The sequence below is a fragment of the Pleurodeles waltl genome, chromosome 4_2, assembly GCF_031143425.1.
Source record: "Pleurodeles waltl isolate 20211129_DDA chromosome 4_2, aPleWal1.hap1.20221129, whole genome shotgun sequence".
Classification (NCBI taxonomy): Eukaryota; Metazoa; Chordata; class Amphibia; order Caudata; family Salamandridae; genus Pleurodeles; species Pleurodeles waltl.
In genome coordinates, this window is record NC_090443.1 from 1,003,033,115 (window position 1) to 1,003,047,540 (window position 14,426).

The window sequence follows — 14,426 nt, forward strand, 5'->3', positions numbered from 1 at the left end:
TACCCCCTGAAACTTAACCGACTATCTGTGTAGGCTGACTAGTTTTAGCAGCCTGCCACAAACCGAGACATGTTGCTGGCCCCATGGGGAGAGTGCCTTTGTCACTCTGAGGCCAGTAACAAAGCCTGCACTGGGTGGAGATGCTAACACCTCTCCCAGGCAGGAATTGTCACACCTGGCGGTGAGCCTCAAAGGCTCACCTCCTTTGTGCCAAACCAGCAGGACACTCCAGCTAGTGGAGTTGCCCGCCCCCTCCGGCCAGGCCCCACTTTTGGCGGCAAGGCCGGAGAAAATAATGAGAATAACAAGGAGGAGTCACTGGCCAGTCAGGACAGCCCCTAAGGTGTCCTGAGCTGAGGTGACTCTAACTTTTAGAAATCCTCCATCTTGCAGATGGAGGATTCCCCCAATAGGGTTAGGATTGTGACCCCCTCCCCTTGGGAGGAGGCACAAAGAGGGTGTACCCACCCTCAGGGCTAGTAGCCATTGGCTACTAACCCCCCAGACCTAAACACGCCCTTAAATTTAGTATTTAAGGGCTACCCTGAACCCTAGAAGATTAGATTCCTGCAACTACAAGAAGAAGGACTGCCTAGCTGAAAACCCCTGCAGCGGAAGACCAGAAGACGACAACTGCCTTGGCTCCAGAAACTCACCGGCCTGTCTCCTGCCTTCCAAAGATCCTGCTCCAGCGACGCCTTCCGAAGGGACCAGCGACCTCGACATCCTCTGAGGACTGCCCCTGCTTCGAAAAGACAAGAAACTCCCGAGGACAGCGGACCTGCTCCAAGAAAAGCTGCAACTTTGTTTCCAGCAGCTTTAAAGAACCCTGCAAGCTCCCCGCAAGAAGCGTGAGACTTGCAACACTGCACCCGGCGACCCCGACTCGGCTGGTGGCGATCCAACACCTCAGGAGGGACCCCAGGACTACTCTGATACTGTGAGTACCAAAACCTGTCCCCCCTGAGCCCCCACAGCGCCGCCTGCAGAGGGAATCCCGAGGCTTCCCCTGACCGCGACTCTTTGAACCTAAAGTCCCGACGCCTGGGAGAGACCCTGCACCCGCAGCCCCCAGGACCTGAAGGACCGGACTTTCACTGGAGAAGTGACCCCCAGGAGTCCCTCTCCCTTGCCCAAGTGGAGGTTTCCCCGAGGAACCCCCCCCTTGCCTGCCTGCAGCGCTGAAGAGATCCCGAGATCTCTCATAGACTAACATTGCGAACCCGACGCCTGTTCCTACACTGCACCCGGCCGCCCCCGCGCTGCTGAGGGTGAAATTTCTGTGTGGACTTGTGTCCCCCCCGGTGCCCTACAAAACCCCCCTGGTCTGCCCTCCGAAGACGCGGGTACTTACCTGCAAGCAGACCGGAACCGGGGCACCCCCTTCTCTCCATTCTAGCCTATGTGTTTTGGGCACCACTTTGAACTCTGCACCTGACCGGCCCTGAGCTGCTGGTGTGGTGACTTTGGGGTTGCTCTGAACCCCCAACGGTGGGCTACCTTGGACCAAGAACTGAGCCCTGTAAGTGTCTTACTTACCTGGTTAACCTAACAAATACTTACCTCCCCTAGGAACTGTGAAAATTGCACTGTGTCCACTTTTAAAACAGCTATTTGTGAATAACTTGAAAAGTATACATGCAATTTTGATGATTTGAAGTTCCTAAAGTACTTACCTGCAATACCTTTCGAATGAGATATTACATGTAGAATTTGAACCTGTGGTTCTTAAAATAAACTAAGAAAATATATTTTTCTATACAAAAACCTATTGGCTGGATTTGTCTCTGAGTGTGTGTACCTCATTTATTGTCTATGTGTATGTGCAACAAATGCTTAACACTACTCCTTGGATAAGCCTACTGCTCGACCACACTACCACAAAATAGAGCATTAGTATTATCTATTTTTACCACTATTTTACCTCTAAGGGGAACACTTGGACTCTGTGCATGCTATTCCTTACTTTGAAATAGCACATACAGAGCCAACTTCCTACAGCGGTGGTTTAGCCTGTAGGAGTAGAAGTTGTCTGAAATAGAGTTCTTAATACAGCTTGACCTACTGTAGCTTGTTGTGCGGATAGCACATCTATACAGTAGTGTTTGGTGAATGTGTGAGGCGTAGACCAAGTGGCTGCCTTACATATTTCCTGCATTGGGATGTTTCCTAAAAAGGCCATTGAAGCACCTTTTTTCCTTGTTGAATGTGCCCTGGGAGTAATGGGCAGTTGTCTTTTTGCTTTAAGGTAGCAGATTTGGATGCATTTAACTATCCATCTGGCTATACCTTGTTTTGATATTGGGTTACCTGCATGAGGTTTTTGGAATGCAATAAATAGCTGTTTAGTTTTTCTGATGTTTTTTGTTCTGTCAATGTAGTACATTAATGCTCTCTTGACATCTAATGTATGTAGTGCTCTTTCAGCCACAGAATCTGGCTGTGGGAAAAAAACTGGTAGTTCTACCGTTTGATTTAGATGGAATGGTGAAATAACTTTTGGTAAAAATTTTGGATTAGGTCGTAGGACGACCTTATTTTTATGTATTTGTATAAAAGGCTCTTGTGTTGTGAACGCTTGAATTTCACTTACTCTTCTTAGAGATGTAATGGCGATGAGAAAGGCAACTTTCCAGGTTAGGAATTGTATTCCGCAAGAGTGCATGGGTTCGAAAGGTGGGCCCATGAGTCTTGTTAGAACCACGTTTAGGTTCCATGAAGGAACAGGTGGTGTTCTTGGTGGTATAATTCTTTTAAGCCCTTCTATGAATGCTTTGATAACTGGTATCCTACACAAGGAAGTTGAATAGGTAGTTTGCAGGTATGCAGATATTGCTGCAAGGTGTATTTTAATAGAAGAGAAGGCTAGCTTTGCTTTTTGTAAATGGAGCAAGTAATTTACTATATGTTTTGGAGTTGCGTCTAGTGGTTGTATCTGATTATGATGGCAGTACCAAACAAATCTTTTCCACTTACTTGCGTAGCAGTGTCTAGTGGATGGCCTTCTGGCCTGCTTTATGACTTCCATACACTCTTGGCTAAGTTGTAAGTGTCCGAATTCTAGGATTTCAGGAGCCAGATTGCTAGATTCAGCGATGCTGGGTCCGGGTGTCTGATCTGTTGGTTGTGTTGCGTTAACAGATCTGGTTTGTTGGGCAGTTTGATGTGTGGTACTACAGACAGATCTAGCAGTGTTGTGTACCAGGGTTGTCTTGCCCAAGTTGGTGCTATTAAAATGAGTTTGAGTTTGTTTTGACTCAATTTGTTTACTAGGTAAGGAAGGAGAGGGAGAGGAGGAAAAGCGTAAGCAAATATTCCTGACCAGTTCATCCATAGGGCATTGCCTTGGGATTGCTTGTGTGGGTATCTGGACGCGAAGTTTTGGCATTTTGCGTTCTCTCTTGTTGCAAATAAGTCTATTTGTGGTGTTCCCCAGAGTGTGAAGTAGGTGTTCAGAATCTGTGGGTGGATTTCCCATTCGTGGACTTGCTGGTGATCTCGAGAGAGATTGTCTGCCAGCTGATTCTGGATCCCCGGAATAAACTGTGCTATTAGACCAATTTGATGGTGGATTGCCCACTTCCATATTTTTTGAGCTAACAAGCTTAACTGCGTTGAAGGTGTTCCTCCTTGTTTGTTTAGATAATACATCGTTGTCATGTTGTCTGTTTTGACAAGGATGTATTTGTGGGTTATGATTGGTTGGAAAGCTTTTAGTGCTTGAAAAACTGCTAATAATTCTAGATGATTTATATGCAGTTTTGTTTGATGTATGTTCCATTGTCCTCTTATGTTGTGTTGATTGAGATGTGCTCCCCACCCTGTCATGGAAGCATCTGTTGTTATTACGTACTGTGGCACTGGGTCTTGGAAAGGCCGCCCTATGTTTAAATTTATACTGTTCCACCATAGAAGCGAGAGGTAAGTTTGGCGGTCTAGCAACACCAGATCTAGAAGGTGACCCTGTGCTTGAGACCACTGTGAGGCTAGGCACTGTTGTAAGGGCCTCATGTGCAGTCTTGCGTTTGGGACAATGGCTATGCATGAGGACATCATGCCTAGGAGCTGTAGTATTGTTCTTGCTTGTATTGTTTGGTTTGGAGACATGTGTTGAATGACCCTGTTGAAATTGTGGATCCTTTGTGGAGTTGGCGTTGCTACTCCTTTTGTCGTGTCTATTATGGCTCCTAGATATTGCTGTACTTTGCTTGGCAGAATGTTTGATTTTGCAAAGTTGACGGTGAACCCTAGTTTGTAGAGGGTTTGTATGACTTGATTTGTGTGGTTTGAGCATTGTGTGAGCGAACTGGTTTTGATTAGCCAGTCGTCTAGATACGGGAACACATGTATTTGCTGCCTTCTGATGTGTGCAGCGACTACTGCTAGGCATTTTGTGAATACTCTTGGAGCGGTTGTTAAACCAAAAGGCAATACTTTGAATTGGTAATGTATTCCTTTGAATACAAACCTTAGATATTTCCTGTGTGATTGATGTATTGGTATATGGAAATATGCGTCCTTGAGGTCTAGGGTTGTCATGTAGTTGTGTTTTTTGAGCAATGGTAACACTTCTTGTAGTGTGACCATGTGAAAGTGGTCTGATTTGATGAATGTGTTTACTACTCTGAGGTCTAGAATTGGTCTCAGTGTTTCGTCCTTTTTTGGTATCAAGAAGTACAGTGAATAAACTCCTGTGTTTATTTGTGTGCTTGGTACTAATTCTATTGCATTTTTTTGCAGTAGTGCTTGAACTTCTATCTCTAGAAGCTGTGAATGGTATTTTGATAAGTTTTGTGATTTTGGTGGTATGTCTGGAGGGAATTGCAGGAATTCTATGCAATAACCATGTTGGATAATTGCTAGGACCCATGTGTCTGTAGTTATTTTGTCCCATGCTTCGTAATATTGACGTATCCTCCCCCCCACTGGTGTTGTGTGGGAGGGGTGAGTGACGTGTGAGTCACTGCTTGTTGGTAGTGGTTTTGGGGCTTTGAAATCTTCCCCTATTCCTAGGGAATTGCCCCCCTCTATACTGGCCCGAAAACCTCCCCTGTACTGTCCCTGGTAGGTGGGCGGTGCGGACTGTGAGGTGCTAGCTTGTGTGGCCTGACCCCGAAACCCTCCTCTAAAAGGTGTTTTGCGGAAGGTGTTATAAGATCCTCTGCTCTGCGGGGAGTAGAGTGCGCCCATGGCCTTGGCAGTGTCAGTGTCCTTCTTGAGCTTTTCTATGGCTGTGTCGACCTCCGGACCGAACAGAAGTTTTTCATTTACTGGCATGTTAAGCACTGCCTGCTGAATTTCTGGCTTGAATCCAGACGTTCTGAGCCATGCGTGCCTACGGATGGTAACCGACGTATTAATGGTCCTTGCGGCCGTGTCTGCTGCATCCATGGAGGAGCGTATTTGATTGTTGGAAATGTTTTGACCCTCCTCAACAACCTGTTTTGCTCTTTTTTGCAGATCTTTTGGGAGATGTTCAATGAGATGCTGCATCTCATCCCAGTGGGCTCTGTCGTATCGCGCTAGCAGCGCTTGTGAATTTGCGATGCGCCACTGGTTTGCTGCTTGGACCGCAACCCTCTTCCCGGCTGCATCGAACTTCCTGCTTTCTTTATCTGGGGGAGGTGCATCCCCAGAAGTGTGTGAATTTGCCCGTTTTCTGGCAGCCCCTACCACCACAGAATCTGGTGGCAGCTGAGAGGTGATGAATACAGGGTCCGTAGGAGGCGCCTTATACTTTTTGTCCACCCTAGGCGTCACTGCCCTACTTTTAACTGGCTCCTTGAAAATGTCCTTTGCATGGCGTAGCATGCCTGGGAGCATCGGCAGGCTTTGGTAGGAGCTGTGGGTTGAAGAGAGGGTGTTAAATAAAAAATCATCCTCTACTTGTTCAGAGTGTAGTTCCACATTATGGAATAGTGCTGCTCTAGCCACCACTTGTGAGTAGGCTGTGCTGTCTTCCGGTGGTGATGGCCTAGTTGGGTATGTGTCTGGGCTGTTATCAGACACTGGTGCGTCGTACAAGTCCCACGCATCCTGATCTTGGTCATCGTGGCTCATGGCGGTGTGAGCTGGCGAATGTGACGGGGTGTAAGTTGGTGAAGCCGGAGTTACAGGTGGAGGCGAGGGAGGAGGTGTTACCTTTTGTGCTGTTTGTTGCTGAGGAGTAAACTGAAGCGTTCTCTTTCGTTTGACAGGTGGAAGGGTACTGATCTTCCCAGTCCCCTGCTGAATAAAGATACGCTTTTGCGTGTGATCCACGTCAGTGGATTGCAGTTCTTGTTCAAATCTATGTTTCTTCATTTGTGAAGACATAGAATGCTCTTCAGTATAGGAGCCTGAAACAGGGTCTGATGTCGCTTTTTTCGGCTCCGAAAACCCTGTTGATTGTTTTTTCGGCTCCGAGGTAACCTTCCTCTTTTTCTGTGCCGAAAATTCTTGGCCTCTATGGTCTTCGGCGCCACTGTCTCGGCGTCGATCCGTGTCGACACCGAACTCTCGGTGTTGATGCTTCTGTTTAGCACTCTCTCGGTCCCGAGGAGGCTGCGTGCCGGTGTCTCGACCGAAGTCGGACGATCTCGACACTGAATGGGCCTTTTTCGGTGCCGATTGTTGGTCACCGAGAATTTGGGTGGAGCCATGGCCGGTTGGCAGTGGCGTCCCCTGGGCCTTCTTTCCTTTTTTAAGTTCTGATCTCGACGTCTTACTCACAGTTTTTGTAGAGTCTAGCTCGTCGGAGTCTGAATCCTGGATGGAAAAGGATTCCTCCTGTTCCTCTTCTGTCTCGAACTGTCGACGCTCCTTTGGCGTGGACGCCATCTGCAGTCTTCTCGCTAGACGGTCGCGCAGAGTTTTTCGGGACCGGAACGCCCGACAGGCCTCACAGGATTCTTCGCTGTGCTCGGGTGACAGGCACAGGTTACAGACCGAGTGTAGGTCTGTATAAGGATATTTGTTGTGGCATTCGGGGCAGAATCGAAACGGGGTCCGTTCCATCAACGTTGTTCTCCACGCGGTCGGGCCGACTAGGCCCCGACGGGGTGCCGAAATCTACCCCGAAGGGCACCGAAGCGCTTCGATGTTCAACGCGTCGTCGTATGTGTCTATCTCGAACCGGATCGCAACGATACCGTCGAAAATCTTCCGTTTTCAGCTATCTTTCCGTTCCGAAACCCGGAGCGACAGGAACACATCCGAACCCGATGGCGGAAAGAAAACAATCGAAGATGGAGTCGACGCCCATGCGCAATGAGCACAGAAGGAGGAGTCACTCGGTCCCGTGACTCGAAAACACTTCTTCGAAGAAAAACAACTTGTAACACTCCGACCCAACACCAGATGGCGAGCTCATGCATACCATGTGTATCTACAGCGACAGATGCCATCGAACATATATTTTCTTAGTTTATTTTAAGAACCACAAGTTCAAATTCTACATGTCATATCTCATTTGAAAGGTATTGCAGGTAAGTACTCTAGGAACTTTGAACAATCACAATAGCATATATACTTTTTACATAAAACACATTTAGCTGTTTTAAAAGTGGACAGTGCAATTTTCACAGTTCCTGGGGGAGGTAAAGTAATGTTAGTTCTTGCAGGTAAGTAAACCACCTACGGGGTTCAAATTGGGGTCCAAGGTAGCCCACCGTTGGGGGTTCAGAGCAACCCCAAAGTTACCACACCAGCAGCTCAGGGCCGGTCAGGTGCAGAGTTCAAAGTGGTGCCCAAAACGCATAGGCTTCAATGGAGAGAAGGGGGTGCCCCGGTTCCAGTCTGCCAGCAGGTAAGTACCCGCATCTTCGGAGGGCAGACCAGGGGGGTTTTGTAGGGCACCGGGGGGGACACAAGTCCACACAGAAAGTACACCCTCAGCAGCGCGGGGGCAGCCGGGTGCAGTGTGCAAACAAGCGTCGAGTTTCCAATGGGAGACCAAGGGGTCTCTTCAGCGGTGCAGGCAGGCAAGGGCGGGGGCTCCTCGGGGTAGCCACCACCTGGGCAAGGGAGAGGGCCTCCTGGGGGTCACTCCTGCACTGGAGTTCCGATCCTTCAGGTGCTGGGGGCTGCGGGTGCAGGGTCTTTTCCAGCCGTCGGGATTTTAGACTCAGGCAGTCACGGTAAGGGGGAGCCTCGGGATTCCCTCTGCAGGCGTCGCTGTGAGGGCTCAGGGGGGACAACTTTGGTTACTCACAGTCTTGGAGTCGCCTGGGGGTCCTCCCTGTCGCGTTGTTTCTCCACCAGTCGAGTCGGGGTCGCCGGGTGCAGTGTTGCAAGTCTCACGCTTCTTGCATGGGATTGCAGGGGTCTTTAAATCTGCTCCTCTGGATACAAAGTTGCAGTCTTTGTTGAACAGGGCCGCTGTTCTCTGGAGTTTCTTGGTCTCTTGGAAGCAGGGCAGTCCTCTGAGGATTCAGAGGTCGCTGGTCCCAGGGAAAGCGTAGCTGGAGCAGGTTTCTTCTGAAGGAGGGAGACAGGCCGGTAGGGCTGGGGCCAAAGCAGTTGGTGTCTTCTTCTCTGCAAGGTTTTTCAGCTCAGCAGTCCTCTTCTTCTGTAAGTTGCAGGAATCTGATTTCCTAGGTTCTGGGGAGCCCCTAAATACTGAATTTAGGGGTGTGTTTAGGTCTGGGAGGGCAGTAGCCAATAGCTACTGTCCTTGAGGGTGGGTACACCCTCTTTGTGCCTCCTCCCTGAGGGGAGGGGGGGCACATCCCTATTCCTATTGGGGGAATCCTCCTTCTACAAGATGGAGGATTTCTAAAAGTCAGTCACCTCAGCTCAGGACACCTTAGGGGCTGTCCTGACTAGCCAGTGACTCCTCCTTGTTTTTCTCATTATCTCTCCTGGACTTGCCGCCAAAAGTGGGGGCTGGGTCCAGGGGGCGGGCATCTCCACTAGCTGGAGTGCCCTGGGGCATTGTAACACGAAGCTTGAGCCTTTGAAGCTCACTGCTAGGTGTTACAATTCCTGCAGGGGGAAGGTGTGAAGCACCTCCACCCAGAGCAGGCTTTGTTTCTGTCCTCAGAGAGCACAAAGGCTCTCACCGCATGGGGTCAGAAACTCGTCTCTCAGCAGCAGGCTGGCAGAGACCAGTCAGTCCTGCACTGAACAATTGGGTAAAATACAGGGGGCATCTCTAAGATGCCCTCTGTGTGCATTTTGTAATAAATCCAACACTGGCATCAGGTGGGTTTATTATTCTGAGAAGTTTGGTACCAAACTTCACAGTATTCAGTGTAGCCATTATGGAGCTGTGGAGTTCGTTTTTGACAGACTCCCAGACCATATTCTCTTATGGCTACCCTGCACTTACAATGTCTAAGGTTTTGCTTAGACAGTGTAGGGGCATAGTGCTCATGCACATATGCCCTCACCTGTGGTATAGTGCACCCTGCCTTAGGGCTGTAAGGCCTGCTAGAGGGGTGACTTACCTATGCCACAGGCAGTGTGAGGTTGGCATGGCACCCTGAGGGGAGTGCCATGTCGACTTAGTCATTTTCTCCCCACCAGCACACACAACCTGGTAAGCAGTGTGTCTGTGCTGAGTGAGGGGTCCCTAGGGTGGCATAAAACATGCTGCAGCCCTTAGAGACCTTCCCTGGCATCAGGGCCCTTGGTACCAGGGGTACCAGTTACAAAGGGCTTACCTGGGTGCCAGGGTTGTGCCAATTGTGGAAACAATGGTACATTTTAGGTGAAAGAACACTGGTGCTGGGGCCTGGTTAGCAGGGTCCCAGCACACTTCTCAGTCAAGTCAGCATCAGTATCAGGCAAAAAGTGGGGGGTAACTGCAACAGGGAGCCATTTCTTTACACAGAGGAAGAGTCTAATGTTTTAAAGGGGATGCATATGGTATTTCTACTGCATAATTCTAGCAAAAAGGTAATGGAATGCAGTGCTTAGTCAAAGACTAGCATAAAATCTACAAGTATTCGAAGTAGCTGGGTTTTGCACAGTTAAAGCATTATGATGTACTATTCTTTAAAGACATGAGCTTTCAATAAACTGGAGCAGCATTGGGGCGGTCTTGATGCACTGGGGATGTTGTTACAGATCCCGAGTGCATAGAAGGAAAAGGCCTGCCACCTTGTTTTATCTCTTAATAAACACTTTTTAGTCTGCAGTCTCATGGTATTTTGGCTGCAGGTGGAGAGAAGTACCAGAAATGGTGACTGTAGGAAGTTGGCTCTGTATGTGCTATTTCAAAGTAAGGAATAGCATGCACAGAGTCCAAGGGTTCCCCTTAGAGGTAAAATAGTGGTAAAAAGAGATAATACTAATGCTCTATTTTGTGGTAGTGTGGTCGAGCAGTAGGCTTATCCAAGGAGTAGTGTTAAGCATTTGTTGTACATACACATAGACAATAAATGAGGTACACACACTCAGAGACAAATCCAGCCAATAGGTTTTTATATAGAAAAATATCTTTTCTTAGTTTATTTTAAGAACCACAGGTTCAAATTCTACATGTAATATCTCATTCGAAAGGTATTGCAGGTAAGTACTTTAGGAACTTCAAATCATCAAAATTGCATGTATACTTTTCAAGTTATTCACAAATAGCTGTTTTAAAAGTGGACACTTAGTGCAATTTTCACAGTTCCTAGGGGAGGTAAGTATTTGTTAGGTTAACCAGGTAAGTAAGACACTTACAGGGCTTAGTTCTTGGTCCAAGGTAGCCCACCGTTGGGGGTTCAGAGCAACCCCAAAGTCACCACACCAGCAGCTCAGGGCCGGTCAGGTGCAGAGTTCAAAGTGGTGCCCAAAACACATAGGCTAGAATGGAGAGAAGGGGGTGCCCCGGTTCCGGTCTGCTTGCAGGTAAGTACCCGCGTCTTCGGAGGGCAGACCAGGGGGGTTTTGTAGGGCACCGGGGGGGACACAAGCCCACACAGAAATTTCACCCTCAGCGGCGCGGGGGCGGCCGGGTGCAGTGTAGAAACAAGCGTCGGGTTCGCAGTGTTAGTCTATGAGAGATCTCGGGATCTCTTCAGCGCTGCAGGCAGGCAAGGGGGGGGTTCCTCGGGGAAACCTCCACTTGATCAAGGGAGAGGGACTCCTGGGGGTCACTCCTCCAGTGAAAGTCCGGTCCTTCAGGTCCTGGGGGCTGCGGGTGCAGGGTCTCTCCCAGGTGTCGGGACTTTGGATTCAAAGAGTCGCGGTCAGGGGAAGCCTCGGGATTCCCTCTGCAGGCGGCGCTGTGGGGGCTCAGGGGGGACAGGTTTTTGTACTCACAGTCTTAGAGTAGTCCTGGGGTCCCTCCTGAGGTGTTGGATCGCCACCAGCCGAGTCGGGGTCGCCGGGTGCAGTGTTGCAAGTCTCACGCTTCTTGCGGGGAGCTTGCAGGGTTCTTTAAAGCTGCTGGAAACAAAGTTGCAGCTTTTCTTGGAGCAGGTCCGCTGTCCTCGGGAGTTTCTTGTCTTTTCGAAGCAGGGGCAGTCCTCAGAGGATGTCGAGGTCGCTGGTCCCTTTGGAAGGCGTCGCTGGAGCAGGATCTTTGGAAGGCAGGAGACAGGCCGGTGAGTTTCTGGAGCCAAGGCAGTTGTCGTCTTCTGGTCTTCCGCTGCAGGGGTTTTCAGCTAGGCAGTCCTTCTTGTAGTTGCAGGAATCTAATTTTCTAGGGTTCAGGGTAGCCCTTAAATACTAAATTTAAGGGCGTGTTTAGGTCTGGGGGGTTAGTAGCCAATGGCTACTAGCCCTGAGGGTGGGTACACCCTCTTTGTGCCTCCTCCCAAGGGGAGGGGGCCACAATCCTAACCCTATTGGGGGAATCCTCCATCTGCAAGATGGAGGATTTCTAAAAGTTAGAGTCACTTCAGCTCAGGACACCTTAGGGGCTGTCCTGACTGGCCAGTGACTCCTCCTTGTTGCTTTCTTTGTTCCCTCCAGCCTTGCCGCCAAAAGTGGGGGCCGTGGCCGGAGGGGGCGGGCAACTCCACTAAGCTGGAGTGCCCTGCTGGGCTGTGACAAAGGGGTGAGCCTTTGAGGCTCACCGCCAGGTGTTACAGCTCCTGCCTGGGGGAGGTGTTAGCATCTCCACCCAGTGCAGGCTTTGTTACTGGCCTCAGAGTGACAAAGGCACTCTCCCCATGGGGCCAGCAACATGTCTCTAGTGTGGCAGGCTGCTGGAACTAGTCAGCCTACACAGACAGTCGGTTAAGTTTCAGGGGGCACCTCTAAGGTGCCCTCTGTGGTGTATTTTACAATAAAATGTACACTGGCATCAGTGTGCATTTATTGTGCTGAGAAGTTTGATACCAAACTTCCCAGTTTTCAGTGTAGCCATTATGGTGCTGTGGAGTTCGTGTTTGACAGACTCCCAGACCATATACTCTTATGGCTACCCTGCACTTACAATGTCTAAGGTTTTGTTTAGACACTGTAGGGGTACCATGCTCATGCACTGGTACCCTCACCTATGGTATAGTGCACCCTGCCTTAGGGCTGTAAGGCCTGCTAGAGGGGTGTCTTACCTATACTGCATAGGCAGTGAGAGGCTGGCATGGCACCCTGAGGGGAGTGCCATGTCGACTTACTCATTTTGTTCTCACTAGCACACACAGGCTTGTTAGCAGTGTGTCTGTGCTGAGTGAAGGGTCTCTAGGGTGGCATAAGACATGCTGCAGCCCTTAGAGACCTTCCTTGGCATCAGGGCCCTGGGTACTAGAAGTACCAGTTACAAGGGACTTTATCTGAATGTCAGGGTGTGCCAATTGTGGATACAATGGTACATTTTAGGTGAAGGAACACTGGTGCTGGGGCCTGGTTAGCAGGGTCCCAGCACTCTTCTCAGTCAAGTCAGCATCAGTATCAGGCAAAAAGTGGGGGGTAACTGCAACAGGGAGCCATTTCTTTACAGTGACCTTATCTGAAAAGCGGGGGCCCTCCTTATGATGGCTTTGTAATTGTTGCAGCTGGTTTGAAGCTGGTGCAGGCTAGCAAGGAGAGTCAATTGAGTTCCATCAGGATGGGGATCCAAATCACAAACTGCATTTTTGCTTTTGACAATAATTGATGTGAGTTCTTGTGTTTTATATCTTAATTCTAGGCTGGAAGCTGTTGCCCTTGTGATCGAGGGAGGATGGTGTCCACCTACTATGATACCTATTATGGCACAGTGTATGAGGGGACTCAGGCGCACCAGTATACTAAGTGCACATACAGAGTCACTAAACATGCTCTCACTCCCAAATGGTTTAGAGGCAAATGCCTGTCAATCAACACTTCACAAACCACAGCTGTGAAAATTTGTCTGTATTGCCCATAGAACCCCCACTTCCACCAAAAATCGCCTAACATCTCAGCAGTATGTGATAGGTTATGGTGTGAACTGCTGCAGCTCCATAGAAAGCCGATCCAAAACAGCACAGTAACCTGAGAAAAGCAATTGGCTGGCACCAATGGGGACTTGATATCCACTATGAAGTATTATGCTACAACAGCCGTTAGATTAGAACCATAATGAATTGTATGCACTCAGCATTACATGCACAAAGCTGCACAAAGCCCACACCGAGCAAGCTGAGAATTGTACGAATCAAGCAGGCCCAGTCATTGCAAGCTTCTAAATAAACCAGAGCTCGCCGATGTGTCATTGCGGTACCAATTGAAATTGTTCAACAGCCATGTAGCTCTTTGGAAAAAGCAGCAGTCAGTGCCGTTCATGGAATAGACTCAGATCCCTGCTGGGCCTGATTTTTACTGAATCGTTGATACCTACACCACAAGGAAGATTCCCCAGCTATGTATACAGGTGTAAGTGCAACACATCTAGGAAAACATACAATGAACACAGAAAACGTATCCGGCCAATAGAGAGGTACAGCGTGCATTTAAATCTAGTTTACAAAAGCTCTGAATAATTAGAATGCCTGTTCAATGTAGTAGTGACAAATTCAAAAGGAGATTGACCTTTACAGTGGAGAGGTTTGAAACGGTGGTAGCATGGCGGAGAGGAAAAAATGCATACCTGCTCAGATTTCATGTGAAACTCTCTAAGCTCCTCTTCTGTAAGAGGAAGGCAGTTCTCATCGTTTTCAGGGTACTCTTGCCATCCCATTGCTTTCAATAACCTATGAAGGTAACAAGAATATGTGCTCAATACCATTATAAAATTATAAGCACTGAAGACCGCACTCCTGTACTTAAATCAAGGAGTGCCTTTTTCTAGGCCATCAATATGCATGGCTGAAGCAGCCTAACCGACCACCAGCAGACAAAATGGATGTGTAATTAAAATAAAAACCTTCATATTGTCACTTATGAACATTAAAATGAAGGGTTTACTCGAATCGGCTGTAGGATGTACATAACTAGTGTCTGTACAGACAAGCCACGGAATAGAAAGGACTCCTCTGCATCCAGCACTGAGTAGCTTCCTGGTTTATTGTTTGCAAAAACCTACTTTAAGACAGCTGAGGGGAAGGTCT

General features: G+C 48.7%; 1 protein-coding gene across 2 annotated transcripts in view; it reads right to left on the minus strand.

Moving 5' to 3' along the window:
• The window catches only part of GPBP1L1 (GC-rich promoter binding protein 1 like 1), a 261,647-nt gene that overhangs the window by 31,765 nt on the left and 215,456 nt on the right, over positions 1-14,426 (minus strand). Inside the window, exon 11 of one of the 2 annotated variants that reach the window (XM_069232850.1) lies at positions 13,967-14,069. The exons of the other annotated variant lie outside the window; for it this stretch is intronic. Coding sequence (XP_069088951.1) covers positions 13,967-14,069 — 103 coding nt within the window. The remainder of the gene's footprint in view (positions 1-13,966; positions 14,070-14,426) is intronic. 2 annotated transcript variants of the gene reach the window in all.